The sequence below is a fragment of the Ursus americanus genome, chromosome 3 (genome assembly GCF_024610735.1).
Source record: "Ursus americanus isolate L20-20 chromosome 3, mUrsAme1.1.p, whole genome shotgun sequence".
NCBI lineage: Eukaryota > Metazoa > Chordata > Mammalia > Carnivora > Ursidae > Ursus > Ursus americanus.
In genome coordinates, this window is record NC_142129.1 from 18,032,598 (window position 1) to 18,057,393 (window position 24,796).

Below are 24,796 nucleotides of genomic sequence, written 5' to 3' on the forward strand. Positions count from 1 at the left end.
TAAGTGAAATAAGTCAAGCAGAGAAAGACAACTATCATATGATTTCTCTCATCTATGGAACATAAGAACTAGGATGATCGGTAGGGGAAGAAAGGGATAAAGAAAGGGGGGGGTAATCAGAAGGGGGAATGAAACATGAGAGACTATGGACTATGAGAAACAAACTGAGGACTTCAGAGGGGAGGGGGGTGGGGGAATGGGATAGACCGGTGATGGGTAGTAAGGAGGGCACGTATTGCATGGTGCACTGGGTGTTATACACAACTAATGAATCATCGAGCCTTACATCGGAAACCGGGGATGTACTGTATGGTGACTAACATAATATAATAAAAAATCATTAAAAAAATAAAAATAAAAAAAAAAATAAAAGTGTTAGGCTAGCGAGAGCAAGGGAACCACCAGGAGCCACTCAGCCTGGGGCCAGGAGCCAGGGGCCAGGGGCCAGTCATTACACACACACCCAGGCAGGGAGGAGGTGGCTGGGCCAGGGAATCAACCTCTCTGGCCTCATTTTCATCTGTAAAATGGAGGTAGTGGTACTTAATTCGTAGTACTGTTGAAGGATTAAATGAACTACTATTTGTAAAGTACTCAGAGCTGTGCTTGGCACATGGTAAGTACTAGATGAGTGTTAACCATTTTTATTAACTTATTATTATCACTATCCCCCTCATCATATGGCATATAGGTTCTGTGCTTGTACGTTTTCCAAAGTATGCTGCTGTTTCCGAGCATGAAGGGGATAACGTGGCAGAAAGGTTTTTCTAACTAGAGAATCTTAAACTCCTTTCCATTGCACATAGTGATACCAGAGAAGGCTCAGAAATGCAGAGTCAATGCAGGGGAAGATTCGAATCTTCTGTTGGTATTCCCTTATTTCTCTGCTGTTGATTACGTTTTCTCTGGCTTTCTACTTTGAGGAGAGGAGAGTAGAGGGGGAGAGTTGTGGCTAAAAATGTTCAATAAATGGAATGCCTTTTATCTCTCATTTTCTTTGTCGCTCTCATAATCCATGTTACTTCTCATTAAAACGTAGATGGACATTCATCATCAGACAGCTTTCTCTTCCCATGCCAGAAAGTGCACGTGTCCTACTGGAAGAGGATAACCCCCTTCTCTATTCATCTTTGGGGCTGACTTAACACCCCACCTTAGTGAAGAATTGATGCTTCAGAGCTCTATGTGTGGAGGTTGGTTCTGACTTCCACTGGAATGGCTTTAGGCAGACAGCCTGTCAGCGGAGGACCCAGATGTCCCCACTGCCCCAATATCCTTCAGCCAGCTGGCGTTTTAATTGTCCTGGAAAACGATCCCACGTATTGCTTATGAATTGAACTAGGAAACGTCGTGTTAAACTATTTTAAATCTTCCCAGTACTTGCTATGGATTGACCTGTGTTCTCTAAAAATGACATGTTGACAACCTTACCTCCCTCATACCTCAAAATGTGATCTTATGTAGAAATAAGGCCTCTGTAGAGGTAATCAGGTTATGATGAGGTCATTGGGGTGGCTCTCACCCAATATGACAGATGTCCTTATAAAACGGGGGAATTTAGACACAGAAAAGGACACTCATGGAGGGTAGACTATGCGGAGAAAGACAGAACGTCGTGTGAAGGCAGAGATCAGACTGATGAATCTACACTCCAAGGGCTGCCGAAGATTGCCAGCAAACCACCAGGAGAGAGGCCTGGACGGAGTCTCCCTCACAGCCCTCAGAAGGAAGCCCTCCTGTTCTGTTAACTCACTCAGTATGTTGTAGTTCGTTACAGCAGCCCTAAGAAACTAATACAGTATTCAGTTTAAGGACTGAATGGTTCTACTTTGTTAGTAAATTTTATTTTCACAATTTCCAGCATTGTCTACTGTTTATTTAGGTAAGTAGTTCATTACATTGGGCCAGGAGTTCATCCGATTTCTTAAAATACCTTCTATTGTAACTTGCAAATTTGTCCTCTTATATGCTCAGTTTTCACCTTTGCTGTGTTCTTTTTGCTTTTCTGGTATCTGAGGATCGTGGTTAGGGATTTACCTGTAGCTCTGAGGTGGGCTCGTGAGACTCTAGCCTTCTTGGGCTCTCCGGGGCAGCTGGATGATTGAGCCTCATTCCCTGGGTGGAGGGAATATTTTACCTGATCCCTCTCCCAGTCCTGACATCCTCCGATCCAGGAGAGGCAGACTCGTAATACTTCCTTGGGTCAAACCTGGTGTTTAAGTAAGGTCGGAAATTTAATAAATGGATACAGGGGAGAGAGAGAAAGTGGAAGATAAATTTTTCCCATTATTCTAATTCCTTATGGACCTGGCATGGTTCAATCTATGACTTCAGGGCTGTTTTCGTTGGGATGAGTAGAGGTTGTACACCCTTCCTGGCTGCCCTTCTCTTAGTGAGGCGAAAATGAGAGCTCCCACCTAGGCCTGAGTCTGACGGGCTTTGCCCCTTTGTGATTAGGAAGTGTTCACTACTCAGTTAACACCTGAATACCACTGTCACTTTAGGTCTCTTTAGGATGCTTTAATTTGCCCAACTTCTGGAAACCTGCAAACTTTAAAATGTAGAAGTAATGGCCAGGTTTCTTGTGTTCGCTTCTAGGAAGTCTGTATACTCACACTACGGCTTGAATTGTGTCCTCTCCAAAAATATGTTGAAGTTCTACCCCTCAGTACCTCAGGATGTGACCTTATTTAGAAATAACACTTTTACAGACGTATCAAGTTAAGCGGAGGTCATTAGGATAAGCCCTAATCGAATCTGTCTGGCATTCTCATAAAAGGGGGACATTTGGACACAGACCGACGCAGAGGGAAGATGATGTGAAGAGAAACAGGGAGATTGTCCCATGAAGCAGTGGAAGCAACAGGGCTGCAAAACAAGAAACGTCTACCAGAAACTCGAAGAGGCAAGGAAGGATTCTCCCCCTACAGGACTCAGACGGAGCATGGCCCTGCTGACACCTTCACCTCAGACTTCTAGCCTCCAGAACTGAAACAATTAGTTTCTGTTGTGCGAAGCCACCCAGTCTGGGGTACCTTGTTATGGCAGCCCTAGGACACTAACACAACTATCACCGCCTCTCATGTTTTTGTGATAATCCAGAAGCTACCTCAGATTCATCCCCTTGGCACCAAGTTCATTCCGATAAGGATCACTGTTAATCATCCCCCCACACTGCTTTGTGAACACTCACGAAGTGCCAGGCCCCGCGCTAACCATTTCGCATACGGTTTGCTCTTCTTGTACGTGAATAGACTGAAGAACTCAGCAAGATGAAGTAATTTGCTCAAGGGCACACAGTTAATAAGATGACGCGATGAGACTCTGAATCCAAGTTCACCTGGATTGTGAAGTCAATATTCTTCATTTATACTCTCCTCACTTGTGAGGATCGCTTAAAGACTGGTGGCATTCAAATCTCTGGCCAAGAGATCCCTACTTCTTCCTACGTCCTCCTTTGTAACGTGTCTGGTTTAGGCCAAGTAGGAAAAGTGGTAATTCTGTATTTTGCCCCCAAAGTCCACTTTTAGCAAGTTTCCTTTAACTTCAGAGTTATCCAAAGTAGAGCAGTACGGGTTATCATTTTTTAAAAGATTTATTTATTGATTTGAGAGACAGAGAGTGACAGTGCGCATGCACGAGGGGGGAGGGGCAGAGAGCAAGAACCTTCATTAGACTCCCCAGTGAGTCTAGAGCCCAAGGCAGGGCTCAGTTTCACGACCCATGAGATCGTGACCTGAGCCAAAACCAAGCATCAGACGCTTAACCAACTGAGCCACCCAAGTGTCCCTGGCTTATCGTCTTTAAGTAGTCAGTACATGGGAACAACTGGAAATCTGAGATGAAGAGTTCCTCTGATTTTTCTGGAGTAGATGGATGTTTCAGTGAATACATGTCCATCACAAACCGCATTCAGCTGCCTTTTGCCCCAGCATCAGTAGTTCTGTTGGCATAAGATACCAAGCCACCCCTCTTCCGGGGGCTTTAGGAAGGGGGTGCTCAGAGGGAAGGGTGTTTGCATAGCTGGTTCTTTTACTTCTCACTAAACCCGCAAGGCAGATGTTATATACCTTTTTTTTTTTTTAAACAGATGAAGAAACTTAGACATAGTGAAACTAAGTGACCTTCTCAAGGTCGCGCACTTAGTAATGAGTAAGGTCTAAACACAGATGTGGGAGTCAGGATATCTGGCTCTTAGTTTCTCATCTGTCAAGAATGTGCCCACTTTGTGCTGTGAAAGCTGAGTCTGCCCAACAGAAGGAGGGCTGAGACCCCTTCCCTGACCGGCAGTGGCACTTCACTCCAGGAAAGTTACCGGCGAGATGGCAGAGGTGAGCAACCTGTTCCCCTTTAAAGCCACCCCTTCTTCTCCAAAGGTGCAGTATGCCTCAGCACCCCCAGGCCTCACCTGTTCATCAAAGTGTTGTGTGAACACAGTCTTTTTCAATTCAGTGCTTAAGCATATCACACACATTTATTAAATAGCTATGGAGAGTGTCTATGCAAAAGCTACAAAGGTCATGATGTCAGCTTAATGCTAGTTTTAAAAAGTTGCTTAAATTTTATGCACTTTATATATTTTTTCTCTGGAAAATACAGGCTAGTTATGAACTGTGGCTTACTGCTGATCTGTGTAAAGAACATTTTCACTCTTTAGAGAATAAAAGTGTCAAACTTATTTCCTTCTCTTTGGAGTGAATGTAGTTTTTACTATATTACTACTTTATATTCCCTCTGTTACGCACAAAGTGAAAGACAGGGTATTTTGTAGAACTGAATTCTAGAAAAGGCGAGTGTAGACACTCCTTGTAAGGATCAGAAAGCAATCGTGGAGAGGTAAAGAAAAGATATGGAGAACTAATGGGGCAGGCGGAGCTAGCATGTAAGACGCAAATGTCTAGTCATTGATAGAAATTCACCAGCACAGAAAATATCAGACTAGAATACCAGGCTCTAAATAGGAATATCACAACTTAACAGAGGCATTCCAATCAACGTCTGTGTGAGGTGAGGTTCGCAATAAAGTCAGAAAGAAAAAGGGAAAGATCAATGAGAAAAGTACCATATTTTCTCTATAAGTTTATTGTTTTAAACCCTTCTTAATAACATTATCTCTTTTGCTGGTTACTTTTGTTTAATGTCTGCTGTTTTTAATTTTAAAAAAAGTAGTCTTAAAAACAGCAGAAATTAGTGTTTATAAATCCAGCAGGCTAGAGCCGATCCTATCAGGCAAAGCACACAAACGGGCTCATGAGTTCAAAGCCCACTGACCACCAGTTGCTTCCTTGGTTTTGTAACCAGAAAAATTATTTAACGGCAGAGGAAGGAGGATGACCCAGCTGAGCTCCAAAATGCAAACCTAGTTACAACATCACAAACAAATGCCACTCGGAGATTTTCATTTATGAAATTGCATAATATTATAGCCCATGCAAGGATCTTTTTTCCAAGTCTATAAAGAACAAATGGTCCCTCCAAGTTGTTCCTCTGATATTAAATTTTAATTGGGAAAAACAACTCTTCAACAATAACTTGCATTTATTTTGTACTTAATATTTTCCGTAGACTTTAACGCACATCCCTGTACTGGATGGCCTTGCTGTCCTGCAAGTCACACGCAGCAAGCATGACCATCTCCATTTTATAGCCCTGGGGCAGCAACTCACAGCAGCTTCCTTGAGATCACAGTGCTGGTCACTGAAGGAGCCAGACCAGAATCCAGACCCTCTGGTTCCCCTCTGAGAAGCCCCTCCTCGAGCCTCTGGGCTGACTCCTGCAGCAGGCACTCGGGGTGGTCACAGGCTGGCAGAGCTTCCTAAGCTGCTCCGAAGGGGGCCAGCCATACCAAGATCATGTGCTAGGTTCAGCGGTTTTCAAAATTCAGTTTGTGACTCGTGTGCAGCTTCTGAGATCTATTTAATGGGTCATGACCAGAATTTTTAATGGAAACTAAAGAGTACAGAAAATATTAGAGGGCAGGAAACTCGGTCACTATCTTGAAAAGGTATGTGCGCTCCCATGTTCACATGGGAGCATTATTCACAACAGCCAAGGTATGGAAACAACCTAAGTGTCTGTTGATGGAGGAATGGATAAAGAAATTGTGATTGAGATACATATATATATTACATGTAATATATTTCATATTATATATATATAATATATATGTAATATATTTGATATATGTCAGCTTAATGCTAGCTTTAAGCTATATATATATGTAATATATTTATATATATATATTACATGAAATATATATATGTATCTCAATCACATTTCTTTATCCATATATATATATATATATATATATATACACACACACACACACATATATGATTATTATTCAGCCTTAAAAAGGAAGGAAATCTTGCCCTTTGCAACAACATGGAAGGCATTATGTTAAGTGAAATAAACCAGACACAGGAAAACAAATACTGTGTGGAATCACTTATACATGGAATTAGAGAGAAAAAACAGGTCAAACTAGAATGGTGGTTGCCAGGGGTTGGAGGGTGGGGGAAATAGGGAGAGGCTAGTAAAAGGGTACAAACTCTCAGTTATATTATAAGGTGAATAAGGTCTGAGATCTAACCTATGATGTGGTGACTATAGTGGATAATACTGTATTGCAGAACTGAAATTTTCTGACAGAGTAAAACGTCTGTGTTCTCACCAAAAAAGAAAGAAGAAAAAAAAATGTAATTATGGGAGGTGATGCACGTGTTAATTCACTTGATGGGGGGAATCTTTCACGATGTATACATATATTAAATCACCACACTGTACACTTAAAATATATTACAATTTTATCTGTCAATTATATCTCAATAAAGCTGAAAAAAAGAGAAATCTGTAGTAAAACTTTTAAAAAGGAGAAACACAGGGTTGCCTGGGTGGTTCAGTCAGTTAAGCATCTGACTCTTGACTTTGGCTCAGGTTGTGATCTCAGAGTCCCGAGATCGAGCCCTACCTCGGGCTCCACACTCAGCGTGGAGTCTGCTTGAGATTCTCTCTGTCTCCCCCTGCCCCTCCCCCCACTCGCACTCTCTTTCTACCAAATAAATTAATTAAAAAAATAAATTAATCCAAGGGCACTGTACATAGTAAGAGTGTGTACTGTTTTGTAAATTATTTGTTTCAAATACATTTATGTAGGTGTATATACATATGATACTGAGGCACAAAATGAACTTAAGTTTATTGTACTTATTTTAAGTATAAGTTAAAAGAAACCTGTATTTCTTTCAGATGGTCAGAGGAAAACACTAATGCAGCTAACGCTGCTCAGGAAGCCGGACTGCTCTGCCGGCAGCCACAGCCCTGAGCGGACCGGGGAATGTGCGCGTCGTGCAGGGCGGGAGGGCTGGGCAAAGATTCCTACAGTCCTGCAGTGGGTGGGAGATTCAAAGGCTAGATCACTGTGAAGCCAGAACCTGTGTTTTGTCCTTTTTTATGTTCTTAGTGCTTAGTCCAGCACCACTAACTGGCATAGAAAACCTTCAATGAATATCTGTTCAATGAACGCATGGAAATGAATAAGGTTTACAGATTTTTAAAGACTCCTCTTAAAAATTCAATTAGGGGGGCGCCTGGGTGGCGCAGTCATTAAGCGTCTGCCTTCAGCTCAGGGCGTGATCCCCGCATTCTGGGATCGAGCCCCACATCAGGCTCCTCTGCTAGAAGACTGCTTCTTCCTCTCCCACTCCCCCTGCCTGTGTTCCCTCTCTCGCTGGCTGTCTCTGTCAGATAAATAAATAAAATCTTAAAAAAAAAAAAAATTCAATTAGGCTTGGAAATGAATCCAAGCAGTCTTACATTTATGAAAAGCTTGTTTCCAAACCTTAATTTGCAAATTGGTTTTTGGAACTTCAAACATCATTATACATGGCAGCTGGGAACTCGGGCCAGCCCACAAGCACCTTTTTAAGCCCGAGATGTATCTGAGGCTAATACAGAAGCAAGGCTGCGTTTCCATGGAAAGACGCATCCTCATCATTCCAGTTAGGAACGCCAGGAGCAAATGAGCCTCCAGATGGCAGAGGAGCACCTCCCCTGACCCCATTCTCCTCGCTGAAGCTCGACCTGCCTCTGCAAAGCCATTTTTGGTGGGCTGGGAGGCCCGTGAAAAGCAGCATAAAGTGAGACTCATTTCCTATGTTTTTTTTTGGATTCCACGGTTTTAAACTTTATATTCTCTTTCATAGTTGTTACAAATGTGACACAGGAACAAAACTTTTTCATCGTCGGGATACATAAAAGCATACTTCTTTATGAGAAACATAACTCTTAATGGACTAAAGCATGAATATTTATAAGAAACGTGAAATTCTGACTTCAGGAGACTTTGTGAGGGCTTTAGAGAAATGAGAAAAGTAGCGGTGAAAATATTAGGTTCCAAGTGACAGTATCTCTCAATACCTCACCAGAAGCAGATTACACAGCACCTTGAAATCTAAAGAACTGAGAGGCCATTCACACCTGCCCTGAAGATAACAGGGCTCTGTGCAGGTCTTGGCATTCAGGGATTTTAACATGCCTCATAGAAAAAAAAATACTGCCAATCTTGCTCTGTAGGCAATGAAAGTCAGATAAATTATCTAATGCAAATGTAAAAGAATTTAGAAATCACTCTGTTGGGCACCTGTTTAGGCATTTAACCTAATATTTCTCTCAAAGCAAAAAGTGCAGAAGCTTCCTGTGTTCAAAGGAATCAAATGAAAAGTGTGAATTTGGATAAACTGAGTTTGAGGTACCCAATAATAGGACATTTAAAGTTGTTTTGTTTTTGCATCAGCACCATGCTGGAACCTGAAGATTCAAAGATTCAAAATAGTCCTGGCCCACAAGTGAATTGCTATCTATTGTGGGGAGGACAGGCATGCTCACCCCAACTTTAGTACAAGGCTAATCATAGAAGGTTGGACATAACTTCCTAGCGTAGAGACAAAACAGAACTGAGGAAGGTTTGTGGACGAAGGTACTATTTGATCGGGGTCTTGAAGGACAGGAGGGAAGTAGTTAGAACCAGGTGAGGTAGGTGTCCTCACCCCACCCCACTCCCATCACTTCTCCACCCCACCTCACCCTACCCCTCTAAAACTCCTCTGGAACCCCACATTTCCATGGAACCGTTCAGGAACCCCTGATCTTGTATAAGGCCTTTATTTCAGAAGAGGGGACGGGGGCACACGGAGTGTTTCAGTGTGGGGAACAGAGTGAACCAAGGCACAGAGGTGGCCTGCACATGATGAGTTTGGGGAACAGTGAGTGGTCTGGCCCAGCTGCAGCAGGGGCAGGTCAAAATGACAAGGGATACTGAGGCAGATTGTAGAGAACCTTTTTTTTTTTTAAAGGTTTTATTTATTTATTTGACAGAGGGATAGAGAGAGAGCACAAGTAGGCAAAGCGGCAGACAGAGGTAGAGGGAGAAGCAGACTACCCACTGAGCAGGGAGCCCCACATGGGGCTCAATCCCAGGACCCTGGGATCATGACCTGAGCTGAAGGCAGACGCTTCACCGACTGAGCCACCCACGCACCCCAGATTGTAGAAAACTTTAAATGCCACAGTAGGGAGAAGGGGTTCCATCCTCAAAGATGGGTGGGGGAGGGGGGAGGGGAAGGGATCAGAAAGGGAAGAGAGACTGAGGCCAGGATGAGAGGAGAGGCAATTATAATCATCCCTGTGAGAGGCAATAACTGTTGAAACTCAGGACATGATGCAGTGAGTGAGGAGTGAGAGAGATATAGGAGAAAGTAAACTGACAGAACCATAGGCATGATGGAGTGGAAAAGTCAGAACTTGGGAGCTGAGAGAGAAACACACGACATTCGTGCATGTGCAGGCACACAGACAGGGCTCTTTCCCAGCGTTCCAGGCTCTGTTGTTGGCCAGCTGTGTAATACTGGGCAAACCCTTCCCTACTGAGTGCATCACTTTCCTCATCTGAAATAAAGGAATTAAACAAGACCAGTGGTTTCCAAACTGTTCCATGGAGAGCCAGGATTCCAAGGACGTTTTGGCGGAGTGGGCAGAGTGGGTTGGGGTGGAGAAGAGATGGGGAGTGGAGCAGAGGTAAGCAATAGGGCATGATTTGGGAGTGTCGTAGGGGTGAGGAGCTCTAGATCCAAACCCACCCATTCAACCAGAACATCTCCTTTATGTCACAGAATTCCTTATAACATTAGATTTGCTAAAAAAAAGAAAAACAAAAAACCAAACAACTAGTGTGATAACCACTGGCCTCTACAGATAACCTCTAAAACCCCTTGGAGCTCTCACACTTGAGTGATCACACTTACAGAAAGGGGTGATCCAAGAGGTCTGCTCATGTGGTGGAGGTAGGTCTCGTTTTTAGGACCCCATTGAGTTCCTCTGTTTATTTGATTAACTGTTGCACAAATGCTGGAACAACTGGAACAACAATTGTCATGCTGAATCGGTGCCAAAACTCTCAAAAATGGAAAAGATTTACTGAAAGGCCATTTGGTATTCTCACTCTTGTGCGGTACCTTTTCCCAAGACCCAGTCAGTTTTCCAAACCTCATAAACACCAGCATGAAAAGGGCCCTTGCTGCGACTACAAAGACATTGGCTTCCTTACCGACTGTTGTCTGGCTTTGGGTAAGTTGAGTTACCCCTCTGGGTTTCATCTCCTTGTCTATAGAATGAGAACATCACAGCAAACAATCCTAGAGGCCCTTGTAGCTTTAACATTCCAGGGTATCATGATCCTCAACCTTGGAGCCTGTTATCTGAACAATTCCCTGATCAATTGCATGTGCGCTCAATCTTGTTCGGTCACAGTCAGATGGTCAGTATATTAAGGGCTTTGGGCTGTTGACTTTAAGGATTGGGCAATGTGTGCTTTAGCCAAAATCTCTGATTCCTGCAAATGGATCATTCTGAGCAAAGGGCTCAGGTCTAAATTAACAGCAGATCTTTAGAAACACAATACTTTGTGGATCAGTATCTGCAGTAGAGAAACCCTGTGCCTAGGTATGAACCCTTGCAAATGGTCTACAAACCACCATAAAAATGGCAACGAGGAAAACCAATCAGAACAACCATGAAGTTTAGCCCAGAAAGTTTCATACAGGTCTGAAATTTACATACCGCCCGCCTGCCTTTGCCTCCTCATTTCTCCTCTCCCCTCCCACTCCCACAATTAAATTTTTTCCTTTCCTTTTCTTTTTTTTCTTTCTTTCTTCTTCTTTTTCAAACAATTCCTTTATTAAAAAAGAAGAGGAAGAAAGAAAGAAAAAAGAAAGAAGGAAGGAAAAATGTAAACCGAAGAGGCAAAGTGAGCACTCACTGGGAGAGCGCGGCCAGGCTGCGTCTTCCCTGCAATCCGGATCCCCCGAGCATGTCGGCAGCTGGAAGGGGCGGCGGGTTGCTGGAGGTGCTGAGACTCTCCCGGCGGTCAGGGCGTGGGCCGGGCCCCCGGAGGTGCCATGTTTTCTGTGGCTGAAATGCAGCGTGCAGGATGCTCCCGTGTTCTCCCTTTGTGTTAACACTTTGGTCTGTCCCTGTGACGAAAGTCTGGGCTTGTCCTCTGCCAAATCTACTCCTCCCCACCCTTTCCCTCCGCATCGGATCATCAGAGAGCTGATTGTTATTTTTTACTGTAATCTCTCTAATAGAGGCCCATCCTGTTTAGACTGTAAAGGGCAAGGACTGCTTGGAGATTTCCAGTCTGTTATTACTGGTTAGTAGGGGCCAGGATTCTCAGTAGCTTTCATGATGAAGCCCTTACCAGATTAATTACAAATAATTATTCCAAGGTAGAGAACTAGTCAAAAGAAAGGACACCGATCCATGTGCGCAGCCTTTTGGAAAATAGTTGATCATGGTATCACTTGCATGCACAATCCAATGCAGAAAAGATCAGCAGAAATCAGCCCACCAAAAAGTTCACAGGGGTGCAGTTCTCAGGCCCTCATTCTGAGTTCTGTTCTCAATTAGCATCGGTATAGGTGCTTTCCAAAGCAAACAGTTCCCACTGAGAAATCAAATCTGAGAAACTCCTCTTATCCCTTTTATCCAGGGAAAGATGGATGCAGGATATAAAAATGCAAACCAAAGGCAAAGGGGAGAAGAGAGACGGCCCTGTCAGTGAGCTGCTGGATCCTATGGGGTGTTTGGTGCTCACGCCCCTCAGTAAAATGAGGGCAATGGCCTGCCTAGAACGTGTTGCAACAGCCGGCCTGGTCCGTACCCACGGCACTCTGGTGTGGTGATCTCATCAGCCAAGCCAGGCAAGAGAGCCTGGTCAGCAACAGTTTGGGAAGCAACCAAATTCCACCCCTGAGGAGGGGGTGGTGTTGATTCCATCTGGAGACGACTCTCTGTCTGGACCTGAGTGATGAATGCGTTTCTTCATCTCCAACAGGCAATGATCAGATTGGTGCTGGGGAACGCGGGTACTTATGGGGCGGGCTTTCTGTCCAATGGGCAGAACAACTCGGATCTCCACCACAGAGGGTTGAGATGATTCTTTCGGTAAATAGCGGGAAAAGCAATCAGCTGCACACACTGAGAGCCCCTTCACAGAATGAAAAACATCTCTGAGATGCTTCTTGTCACAAACAAGGGCTCAGAAGCAGAGAGCGTTTAAACAGGGCACCCAACGCCATGGAGCAGAGCCACAGCAAATACTCTTGTGCTCAACTTAAAGAAGTTTAATTCGGTTAGATTTGATGCTCTTGTCATTTCAAGTCACTAGAAAATTTGGGTTGTTTTCCTGCTTAAATACTACACTGTCATCAAAGGGATCGTTTCTAGAGTAAATATAGGTTAGTGAATTTCAAAGTTAATTATCTCCATATATCATGATATATACACATTTCAATACCTCTTTGATTATATATATCGTCACTCAACATATGTTGACTATATAAAGTGCACAAGCCACTCATAAAAATACAGCGACGTCTGCCTTCACACAGAGCCTTGAGAGCATACTCACTGACTTGGCTTGAGCTGATTGTTCCAGAGCTAAGACAGAAACACGCATTGAGGCATTTTGCTATTCCCCTTTCTACCAAAGTTTGCCCATTTAACTTTCTTTCCCTTCAGAAAATTCCGTGTTTTTGCTGAGGCAGGCAGAATGATGCTTCTCCCAAACACACCATGTCCTAACCTCCAGAATTTATGAACAGGTACACGGCCAAAAGGGAATCTGCCGATGCGATTAAATAACAGGCACTGAGATGGAGATTATCCTGGATTTTCCAGATGTGCCCAATCTAATCACATGGGTTTTGAAAGTCAGAGAACTGTCTCTGGCTGTGGTCAGGGAGAGATGTGACTACGGAGGAATGGTCAGGGAGCCAGATGCACGTTGCTGGCGATGAAGATGGAGGAAGGGGGCCAAGAGTCCAAGGTCGAGGCCAGCCTCTAGAAGCTGGAAAGGCAAGGAAATGGATTCTTCCTGAGAGCCTCTAGAAGGATGCAGCCCTGCCCACGCCTCAATTTTAGCCCAGTGAGACCTGTGTTGGACTCTGAACGTCCAGCGCGGTAGATAATCAGTTTGTGCTGTTCGAAGCCACCAAGTTTGTGGTTATTTGTTACGGAAGTGATAGAAAACTAATATACTTGGTTATGGGACTCATTTGCCCTTGGGAATTCGTTTCAACTCCTGATTTCCCCCTCTTCCCAACACACTCCAATTTTGAAGTGGCAAGTATAGTTTTGGTATATTTGAAACAAGCTCATAAAATGGAGTAGCTTAGAAAAAATTCTGTGATTCTTCCAGGCAGTCCTGTCTCTCTCTCTCTCCCTCTCTCTCTCTCTAACTCTCTTAGAGCACATACACACCTCTTACCTTCCATGAAGGAGAGCAAGAATTTAGTAATCTTCCACTGATATGCTAACATTCATATATTGAATGTATGCTAATGGCAAGCTGTGTAAGGGCTATCCACCAAGCTCTTTCCCTAGCTGTAAAGATAAGAAGAGGGAAATCGTGCACACTCTTTGTTGGCCCCTTGTTATTAATGGAATACATCTGGGAAGTAGCTGTCTGTCTTCAGTTTGTGATAGTAAAACTAGCAGGTGTCATAACTCATGCTACTTAGTAGGGTACTGACATGGTGATAGTGAAGAGAGAGGTGAGTTTTGGACCCGGGTCAGACACCAGTGGGGAATAGGAAGAGCACAAAGGCCCATGAAAGGGAGACCGGATACATTTGAGAGGTGGGGAGAGAAGTGAATCATGAGCTAAGAGCAGGGCTGGCGTAGACAACAACTTCCAGGTAGCCCTCTGGGGTCCGGCTAGCTAGGGCTGGAGAGGAGAGGTGAGGGAAATTAGGAAGAATGTACCAAAGATTCATTTGTGAACAGCGTTGTGTTCCTGCAGAGACCAGCAGGCATACGTGCTTTCACCCTGTAGCACAGACAGGGGTACTCAACGTCCAGCTTCCAGGACTGGTGTTTCTGAAAACTGGATTATTTCACTGGTACCATGAACAACTGAGACAGTCATCCATCATTCAGCAAGATAGTGGGGATCACACGTAGGACATTTCAGGACTCTTCTACTAGGGAAAATGGAAGTCTGGGCCAGTCTCAAATTACTCATAGCATCCTTCGTTTCTGGAAACTGTATTTAATTTTTTATCAAAGAGATCCTGTGATGAGAAGGTTCGAAGGAGGTCAGTGCGATAGAAGGGAATAGCTCCCACCACAGGGTGGTCCTTTATTAATAAAATATGATTTAAAACAATAACTTAACTTCATGGAGGTAGGAGACTGGGCCACATGATCTGTTCCAGACTTTATACTCTGCAATGGTTGTTTGAGAACAGCTTCTACCTTGGAACAATTCCCCAGGGAAAAGAGAGGCATGTGGGAAGCGCCTGTGTACTGCCCTAATGCACTTTAGACACACACACACACACACACACACACACACACACACACACACTTACTTCCTAAAGAAACTCAAACCCCAAAGACATCTACTCACTTGAGAGGCAACAGTTCAATAATTTAAAGGGAATTTTTAAAACAGCCTCTTGAAAAATATTTTTTTATAAAGAAATTCATAGACTCTATAACCTTAGAATGAGGCCTTTGCCTCACTGCAAGACGCAACATCTTACCTAGACGGCTGCTCATCAAGGGGTGGAAAGGAATGGAAGGGAAGGGGTTAACCACATATCTGCAGGCAGACCCACTTTCCTACTGTCCATGGGCCCCTTGTAGCTTTCCCTCCACAGCTCATGGCATCTCACTACCCCCACAGCATTGAACATGTGCACTTGAATGAGATTGCTTTGTATTGTTCAGTGATAGTGTACTTTAATGTATCCTCCTAAGAAATCTTGCCATGAAATACTCCTCTCTTTATCCAGGTCCCATAGCAGAAATTACAGACTCCTCTTCTCTCTCTCCTCTGCCTTCTACCTTCCAGTAGCGCCTTTTCCTTGCCTCTCCTGCCCCATTGTGTCTTTGCTAATGTCTTCCTAGTTCTGGCTGTGTCTTCCTTTAGGGATCTGTGGTGGGCTGGCTGGGGCTGGAGGAATGAATGGACTGCTATGGAAAGTCATCATTTACCCCTCACCCTACTCTATCCGTGCAACAACCGGTCCTTCACTAGTATCCTTGTGGCCTCTGCTGACACAATTCTCTGAACGATTCTTTGCATGATCTGTCTGTAGGTCTGTAATAGGTCTCAGGCGCTACACTCTCTTATCTCCCTTATAATGGTGGCCACGTAGTTTGTCCCAACAGGTTCCTCCCTTGCCCCTCCTCACTTAACACTATTTGAATATTTACTACAAGCCAGTCACCTAGGGACCTGCTGTAGGGGATCCAAAGATGAGACGGTCAGCCCCAAAGGGAAGTAAGATATGCGTACAAAAATTCTAATACGAGATAGAAAGTGAGCAGTACTCTGCAAGCAGCAGGGTGAAGAACTATACTTCAAAGATGACATCCTGTGATCAAGGCCCCGGTGTTTAATCGCTCTTATGCTCAATTTATTCTGTTACTGAACTACACTTCCTGTTGCTGAAATAGAAATCCACTTATCTCTATCAGGGCCACAGGTATTAAATCATCCCATAGCCTCATCTTTTCTAGGCTAGATGCCAGTGCCTATTTTCCATTCTTTTAGTATCAGCCTGAACTATAACAACTCTTCAAGCAGGAAACCAAAATTGGACATAATAAAGGCTTGACCAAGGCTGAATGTGCCTGGCCGAAGGCCCAGTGCTGCCTGCCACGTTCCTGTTAACACATCTTAACATCGTTTTCGCATTGATAATAGCATCTCTTACAGAGATTGTTCATTCATTTCTGTGCTAAATCCAGGACTTTTTTTTCCCTTCCTCTCCAGATCTGTCGCTTCGTCAAGTCTATTTCCAGCACTTATTGTGAAGCTAGTTTTGTTGTTATCATTTGACCCTCACAGAGAGAGCTTCATACTGTTCTCAGAGGCCCATCTTTCAACTCTTCCAGCATATTCTGTATTGTATTTTTCTTGTCGAACGTCTTGGTAACTGAGGAACCCAAAACCTGATTTCAAAAAGGGAGAAAAAGATCTTTCAAAGAGCACCTCCCTGAATTTCAATACCTGGGAAGTCTATCTATTTGAGGCAACACGGAGTTCAAGGTTCTAGGTTGTACTAACATGTGCTTATGTATTCCTGCTCCACTTGCTACGCTGTGAGCTCCTTGAGGAGGGATACTGTGTCTCAGCCATCTTTCTGGCCCTCCTGTTGCTCCAGTCAGCACAGTGCCTGGCGGAGAGCAGGCCTTCTGGAATATGTGTTGCATAAATGAATTAGTGCACGTGGCTTCATAATGAGCAAATAATTACTTTGACCAAGTGGATTTATTTTTTCTATAATTGAGTCAAAGTGGTAGGGTAAGTGATGTGAATGGTGGCCTCGCCTCAAGTTTTGTTGTCCACCACTGGAATGGAGATGCATCTGGGTGTGACCGAGTAGTGAAGCTGGTCAAGGGGGGGCGATCTGCATGGGGGTCTGGGTAGTTGTTGGCTATCACATGCCTTGGAATTGGTCCCTTAACTCAACCCCATTGCCACATGTCTGTGCCCTGAGGAAAGGGGGAGTGCAGAGAAGCTGAAGCTGTTTCCACGATGCGTTTGCTGAGTCTAGGCCAAGTTTTGGTGCCTGAGTGATAAAGGGTAACAGAGCAGAGGAAGTGTCACCATTCCTATGCCTGTCCAGAGCACAGCCTGGTTCTGGAATTCCGGAGGGCTGAAGAGAATGGGGTAGCTTTGGTAGCTTGAAAGTCTGGAGCACAAGGACACCAGATACAGAGGCCCAGGGTCTCAGGGTGGGCCCCATGACTTGGTGGCAGAGCGGGGGCCAGCGCCTCACTGGGATAGGGATAGCAGCAAGGGGCCATGGAGGTTGTACGTGGTGCATGAGCTTATGTGAGACAGACCTCCAGAAACAATCAGAGAGGACTTTTTTTTTTTTTAATTGGTGGTGGGGTGGTCATCCTGCACGAGCAGATAGCATTAAGAAGTATATTATTAGTAATGTGATTCTATTGATACCCATAGGCAGATTCTGATTGAAGATACATGGGTAACAGCTATAAGTGTTCTGTATCTTTTTACAGTTATATTTTATTTTATTTTTTTAAAGATTTATTTATTTATTTATTTGACAGAGAGAGAGACAGCCAGGGAGAGAGGGAACACAAGCAGGGGGAGTGGGAGAGGAATAAGCAGGCTCCTAGCGGAGGAGCCTGATGCGGGGCTTGATCCCAGAACGCCAGGATCACGCCCTGAGCCGAAGGCAGACGTTTAACGACTGTGCCACCCAGGCACCCCTAAAGTTATATTTTATTCTGAAATCTTTTGTTTTTATTTTTAAAAGATTTTATTTATTTATTTGAGAGAGAAAGAGGGAGAGAGAGAGAGAGTGTACGTGCACACACAAGCAGGGGGAGGAGTGGAGGGGTAGAGGGAAGGCGGAGAAGCAGACTCCCTACTGAGCGAGCAGACTCCCTACTGAGCGGGGCGGGGGGGGGGGGGGGGCGACAATGTGGGACTCGATCCCAGAACCCTGAGATCGTGACCTGAGCTGTAGGCAGACACTTAACTGACTGAGCCACCCAGGTGCCCCTATTCTGAAATCTTTTAGACAAACAAAAAGGAATAAGGAAAATCATAATGAACATCTATGTGCTCACCACCTGGCTGAGAAATAAAAATTTCGAAGTAAATTAGTGCCTCTGTGTGCTCTTTTACAATAGCGTGCTCTCCCTTCCCACCTGGAGGTAGCTATTCTCCCGAATCTGTGCTCGATCCACTTTCTTTGAGCTATTTCCCCCCTCCACGTTTGGTCCCACCCTAGTGGGATCACCATCAATGCCACCACGGAGTGTATTTGGTTCTAAGAAGAATCAGTACGGGAGTGTAGAACTGAGACATCCTTTCACTCTGTCTTGATGCTTCTGTATTTCTCATGGTGAAATGCTGGTCCCCTCACCATGATACTACCATTCTGTGAAAAGGAGGGCATTCTCTCCTTCTCAAGGCCAATCCTTGAGTCCCATCATTCCACTGCGGCTCTTCCCCGTAAGCATATCCCGACCTCTAGTTATATCCCCACTGGCAATCTAACACACATCTTCAATCAGTGCAATGCACCCTAACATTTGTCATAAAGGGAACTTTTGTTCGGTGAAAAGATTATTAGCATTTGCCACCATTTGCCTGATATTTCTTGAAGCTTTCTGTTTTTACCCAACAAAGCTGTTCCTTCTCCTTTTGTCTAGGCTTTTAAAATCCCCTTTGCTTCTCTGAATTCTAGTGATTCTTTAAGAACCAGTGTCTAGCCCCACTGGTATGAAGTCTCCCCACATGTGACTTTATTTCTTTGTCCTTTGGCACTTCAGGAGGAAAGATGAGAATATTTGAGCCTACTCTTGTTTGCGTGCATTTGAGAAATAGTTACGTTGTCATGCAGGACTCAGCCCCTCCAGCTAACTTGCTGTGAGGTTCCCCATTTCTGTTTAAACTCCTTCGCAACAATTATTTAGGTCCGCTCTCTAAACTCTTTTTAAAATCTGGGATTTTTAACCAGTTAGACTATTCTCTTTCCCTGGAGAGAAAAGTTTCTATCTAAAGAGGATCACACCTCCAACTCCATCTCTGCCCTCCAGCTTGAAATACATCTTAAAAAACAATAAAATAGTGCTTGGAAATAGTAGGATTCTAACAACAGCAGTTTGACTGAATGCTTGCTAGTGCACATCTATAAAACCCTGGTTCTGGTCTCAGTGAAAATAATTTTATATACCTTATATAATTCTAGGAAAGAAGTACATACAAGAAGGATATGATTTCTACCCAAAGGAAGCTGAATTTAGGCCATAGTGATACGCTTTAGAATGTAGAATTTGTGGGATGCATGGGTGGCTCAGTTGGTTAAGAATCCAACTCTTAATTTTGCCTCAGGTCATGATCCCAAGGTTATGAGATCGCTGGATGTGGAGCCTGCTTAAGATTCTTTTTCTCTCCCCTCCCTCCCTCCACCCATCCCTAAAAAAAAAAAAAAAAAAAAAAATGTTCAATTTATTATCCATAGATACAATTGAGCTGGAAGGAAATTAAGAAACTATCATGAGGACTCTAAGGATATAATTCTAGTGTGAGAGAAAAGGCCAAATCTTCAAAGGAAGCATGTTAGTTCATAAGCTACAGATTTCTCAGTGTGTACCACTCTTGTTCAAAGTATCTAAATATTTCCACAATCATAAATTTATTTGCTGGTGTCCACTTTCTGCATCTGGATATTAAATTTACACATGGCTTTTATAGCTGGAATCAAATCCAGATTTTTTTGGGAGCGGGTCAGGCCTAGATTAAAGCATGTATTTGTTCTTATTACTAGAAAAACAGTCCATTATTTTGGATACTTAGGGTACAGTGTTTACTATTTATATTATAAAAATGACATTTCATTAGGTAGTGTCCTATTATGTAATTAACAGATCACATGAATCAGTACATGATTATGATACCTAGCTTTAGATAGAAATAGACGGGTACACACAGAGTCTTACTTATTCATTGTTCCTGTGTACATACATGTTCTTACCAAAGAAATTATAACCTTTTTGCTGGCAGGGACTTTTCCTAACACCTCTTTTGTTCCTGATAAAGCCTAGAACAGTGTTAGGCATACAGCAGATGCTCAAAAATCCTTGTCATTGGCTCTCCGGGTTGAAGAGGGACAACAGCGGAGGAGAGACGCTGCAACAACAAGGCCTGTTGGCTGGTCCTGCCAGAGGCTTCCCCAGAGTGGCCTTTTTTGGAGTATTCAGTACACCATAGGTTCTAGAAGCTCTGCTGTACCACCAACTAGATTTTGGGAGTTCTTAACGTTGACAGGTCTCAGGGAGACTGATTAGCTTCCAGACTTACAAGACACTGATGTGTACATCAGAATGCTAATTAATGCCAGTTAATTAAGAGAATGAATGACCTCCCTCTTCAGTGCCTGGAGAGCTCTCTCATATTCTCACCGTTCCTCAAAGCTATAACGTCGGGAAGCCTCACAGTCCCCAGAGACTGTTTCATGAGTGTGAAGTCAGAGCAAAGGGAGGTAAAATCATCATGAGGAATGTTTTACCCAAGCCAAGGGAAGATGTGAGGAAACACTTCCCTCAGCGGAGAGAATACTTCTCATGTCACAAGACTGAACAAACCCTGAGGTTCAAAGTCTATCTCATTTGGATAGTCCCAGATGCCACTGCCAACCTGGTCTTGGACTTGGCATTCAAGCAAACCTCTTCTGGTCCATTCTTTGGTCAGACCTGCTAACATGCAGATGATTTGGACTGAATATTCATGTCCTTGAAAAATTCATATGTTGAAATCCTAACCCCCCCTGTGATAGTATAAGGAGGTGGGGACTCTGGGAGGTAATTACGTCATGAAGGTGAAGTCCTCACAAATGGGATTAGTGCCCTTAGAAGAGACACAAGACAGCTTGCTTTTTTTTCTCTCTCTCTTCACTGAATGAAGACACAACAAGAAAACAGCCAAATTAGGAAGTGGGCCCTCACTAGATAACGGATCTGCCAACACCTTGATGTCGGACTTCCCAGCCTCCAGAACTGCAAGAAATAAATGTTTGTTTAAGCCGTCCGGTCTACGATATTCTGGTATAGTAACCCCAAAAGACTAAGACAATGGATTACGGTTAGCTTACACTTGCTTACATCTGGGAGACCCAGTGTAATCCAACACTTCTGTGTTGAACTTATTGAGGTTATTAGAAATTGTCTTTTGTAGAATTCTTGTATGCCTTTATGGTGGCAGCTTGAGAGACGAGATTAGAAATAGACTAGGAGAAAAGCTTTTCCGCTTTAAGATGGCATTTTACTTTGAAGTTACTGAGCAATGAAATCAAGCTATCATTAGGATCAAGGCAGGAAAAGCAAATGGAGCTCTTTTTTTGTTCATTAATTATAGAATATAACTACGCAGGTTTTTCTGTGAAAACCTTTAATAAAAAAGCATATTCATTTTTCTCATTTAAAAGCCAAAATCCACCTGGAAAGCTTTTTAATTTTAAGACCTCATGAAGACAACAAAGAAAAGAAAATAGGTAATACTTATACAAAAAATCGCAGACAGACATTTTAAATTTGAGCGCCAATGATCTGAAATATGCATCCAGCTTTCTAAAATATGTTGCAGAGTGGAGAGTACTGATGGAATTTGAGATTCTCCTAGGTATTTCAGAATTCAGTGTCTTTCTAGGGTAACTTCAAATTATCTTTCCTTCTGACTCGTTTTCAGTGGATCTAAGAATTAAAAATTAAAAATTAAAAGATATGATATTGAGGTTATACTATAGTACTTCTGGTATTATATGCTCTGGGTGTTTTGATTCATTAACTTTATTCTAATTATAAATTTTATGTTAACAAATTAACCAAAGGGCATACTTCTATAATGAAGAAACTCAATGCCTCGTGTAGAATGGGTTGTATCATAGTCAATGTGAACTGAATTAATCTGTATCTTAATCTAGAGTTTTGACTAATAGTTACTTATAATTCCTCCTCCTCTTTCTTCTAAATCATACTTTTTGAGGTATATATATTTATAAAAACAAAAAATGCCCCACTTCACTGAAAATAAAATTAATCCTCCATATATTGGTTAAATGAATTCTAATGTATTTTTTTACTCTTTTGTTCCTTTGTTCATCACTACATCCCAATACTAGAAAACAATCTGCTATTTAGAGTCTAAACTTGAGATTCAACTTGCATGTTAAACTCTTTATTTCAGAAAGAGTATTGATAAATGCTGGCCTATTTCCACCCCTCATCTACTTCTGCCCATCCTCCTGTGATTAACTGAAGAAGGTTAGTCTTCCAGACAACAGACTTGGTCTTCCATTAGAGAAATTTTTGATTATATAGTTTGTTCACTGTTGGACTCCTTAGGGCTTGGTATGAAGCCTATAATTTGATGATTATCCGGTCTTACAATGCAAATGTTAATTGCAAGTAATACTAAAGGTTTTGAGTACTAGAGCAAATAGGCCAACTAAAGGGAATTGATTCTTACCACATTAATATCATTTGCCTCCATGATGCAACTAAATAAGCATAATGGTTAAAATTATATGAGGTAGCAGTCCAATTATACCTAGTAATCAGAGAAATACATGAGATGAGTTTCTTCGTATGTCTAGAGAAAAGATATTGAGTCAAATTCCAGTGGCTCAGCAAGGGAGTGATGGAACCCCAAGGAAGACATGGATGGTGTCAGTATTTGGGGACCATCACAAAGGTTACTAACATTTCTGCCCCCCCCCCAAATATCTTGGCAAATTGAGCAATATTTTGCCTTGGCACGCAGATATGAACTGAAGTAGCTGTTTGCTCCTTCATTTATTCATATTGCATGCTTGTCTTTGGGGAAATAAAAGTAAGATTAGTTTTTAATCTAGAGTGGCTCTTAATTTGGTGGGGGAAAACAGACATATGAACAAATAAGCATATAAAATTGTCATAATAAAAAAAGCAATAATTAATATAACTAATTAATGTTAATAATAATATAAGACAATAATTAATATATATTTAAAGGGCCATGAGAGACTCAAGGTGGGAAATCAGTCACTTTGACAGGGGACCTCTGGGAAGATGTTTTCCAGAGGATGACTGTTGAGCTGGGCCTTCCGGCTGAGTAAGAGTTCACCAGTTACAAGAGGTTCAGGAGGGAAAAGACAGTGGTGTGGAAGATCCTAGAATCCCGCTGAGCCTGAGGTCCTTTGCTAAGTTAGATGCAAAACCAGATAAGTAAATGACCCACAGACAGCTGGGTTTAATTTTGATTGGGATAAAGCCATCATTTTAAATCTTTTGATTTTTCTCCTGAATTCATGACTAACGGAAAGGGCAGATAAAATGGCTTTGCTTTTTCCAATCTGCAGTTGAGGTCCTAAGCCCTCTCCAAAGGTGACAGGCTCTAGGGAGAGTGACAGGTAACATCTTACAGCATTTTTTCTGTGTCTGATCTTTGGAAGCCTAGAATGCCTGAGGGCCAGTCATATCACAGAAGACAGCCAAGCATGGGGCGCCTGGGTGGCACAGTCGTTACGAGCGTCTGCCTTCGGCTCAGGGCGTGATCCCGGCGTTATGGGTTCGAGCCCCGCATCAGGCTCTTCCGCTATGAGCCTGCTTCTTCCTCTCCCACTACCCCTGCTTGTGTTCCCTCTCTCGCTGGCTGTCTCTATCTCTGTCAAATAAATAAATAAAATCTTAAAAAAAAAAAAAAGAAGATAGCCAAGCATGAAGTATGAAAATTCCTTTGGAACACAGTATACGATCAGAATGAAACTTGCAACTCAACAGAGAGTGAAATAGAAGTGAATCCGATTTAATGAAGCATACGGGCCCCTCCACATAATAAACATGTCATGCGAACTACCCTATATATTTTTTATGGCATCTGTTCATATCTCATTTGATTTTCTCAGCCACCCTGAGGAGTGTTAGCTCTGTTTGACAGCTGAGGAAGTCCAGATCTGCTAGTTTATCCAGTGTCTTCTTTTATCCTTGATCTAAAAGGTATTTTTGTGGAGTCAGAGGCAGTTGTATGGGTTGAGCATAGCAAAATGCTGAGCAACAAGTACCAGAGTTGGAGTAAATGACACGGTTTCCAGATTTGACCCGGCCACTGACTGTGTGCTCTTCGACGTGTCACCCTGTATGTCTGGGCCTAGCGATTTGGATTTTCAAACTCTTTTCAGAGAATGTAGGAGAGAGAGTCTTAATTTCTGACCACATCACTCAGTGGGATATCAGAATATGACTCCTAGGAGGAATTCTGCACTCAGGAGAAGTTCTTATGGAAAACCAGCTCCTTTCTGCAGGGTGTGCCTCCCCAGTTCAGCTTTACCACACCTCTGACAAATGCCACAATGAGAGAAAGTTTATGGTCATGTTCCTGTGATGTGAGGCACTTAGAGACGAAGGCATTAGGATTTTCCATCCTGCCTCAACCCCGAGTTTTGCAAAACTTCATTCTATTCGGTTTTGTAAACCACGGAGCTTCAGTAGCCATGAGCCTCTCTGGGTAGCCGGGATATACTCTGAGGAACCTGGCTCAGAAAGCAGACACATCTTTGGGATATCTGGCTTTCATGGTTGGGGAGGAAGAGTTATGGGCTCTTAAAAGGGGAGCAGCAGGAAAGAAGGGCATCAGGCATCAACTCTTTCTAGATCACAATTTTTGTCTAAGACCCCTCAACAGTAGCTTCTCATCTTCTTCATCAAGAGA

At 43.0% G+C, this 24,796-nt stretch overlaps 1 protein-coding gene across 7 annotated transcripts in view; it reads right to left on the minus strand.

The window, feature by feature from the left end:
* CALD1 (caldesmon 1) overlaps window positions 1–24,796 on the minus strand; it is a 178,665-nt gene that overhangs the window by 59,284 nt on the left and 94,585 nt on the right. For 2 of the 7 annotated variants that reach the window (XM_045792617.2, XM_087860816.1), the window contains exon 1: window positions 11,315–11,530. The exons of the other annotated variants lie outside the window; for them this stretch is intronic. In XM_045792617.2, coding sequence (XP_045648573.2) covers window positions 11,315–11,367 — 53 coding nt within the window. In that variant the 5' untranslated portion in view covers window positions 11,368–11,530. Of the gene's footprint in view, window positions 1–11,314; window positions 11,531–24,796 lie in introns of those variants that run through there. 7 annotated transcript variants of the gene reach the window in all.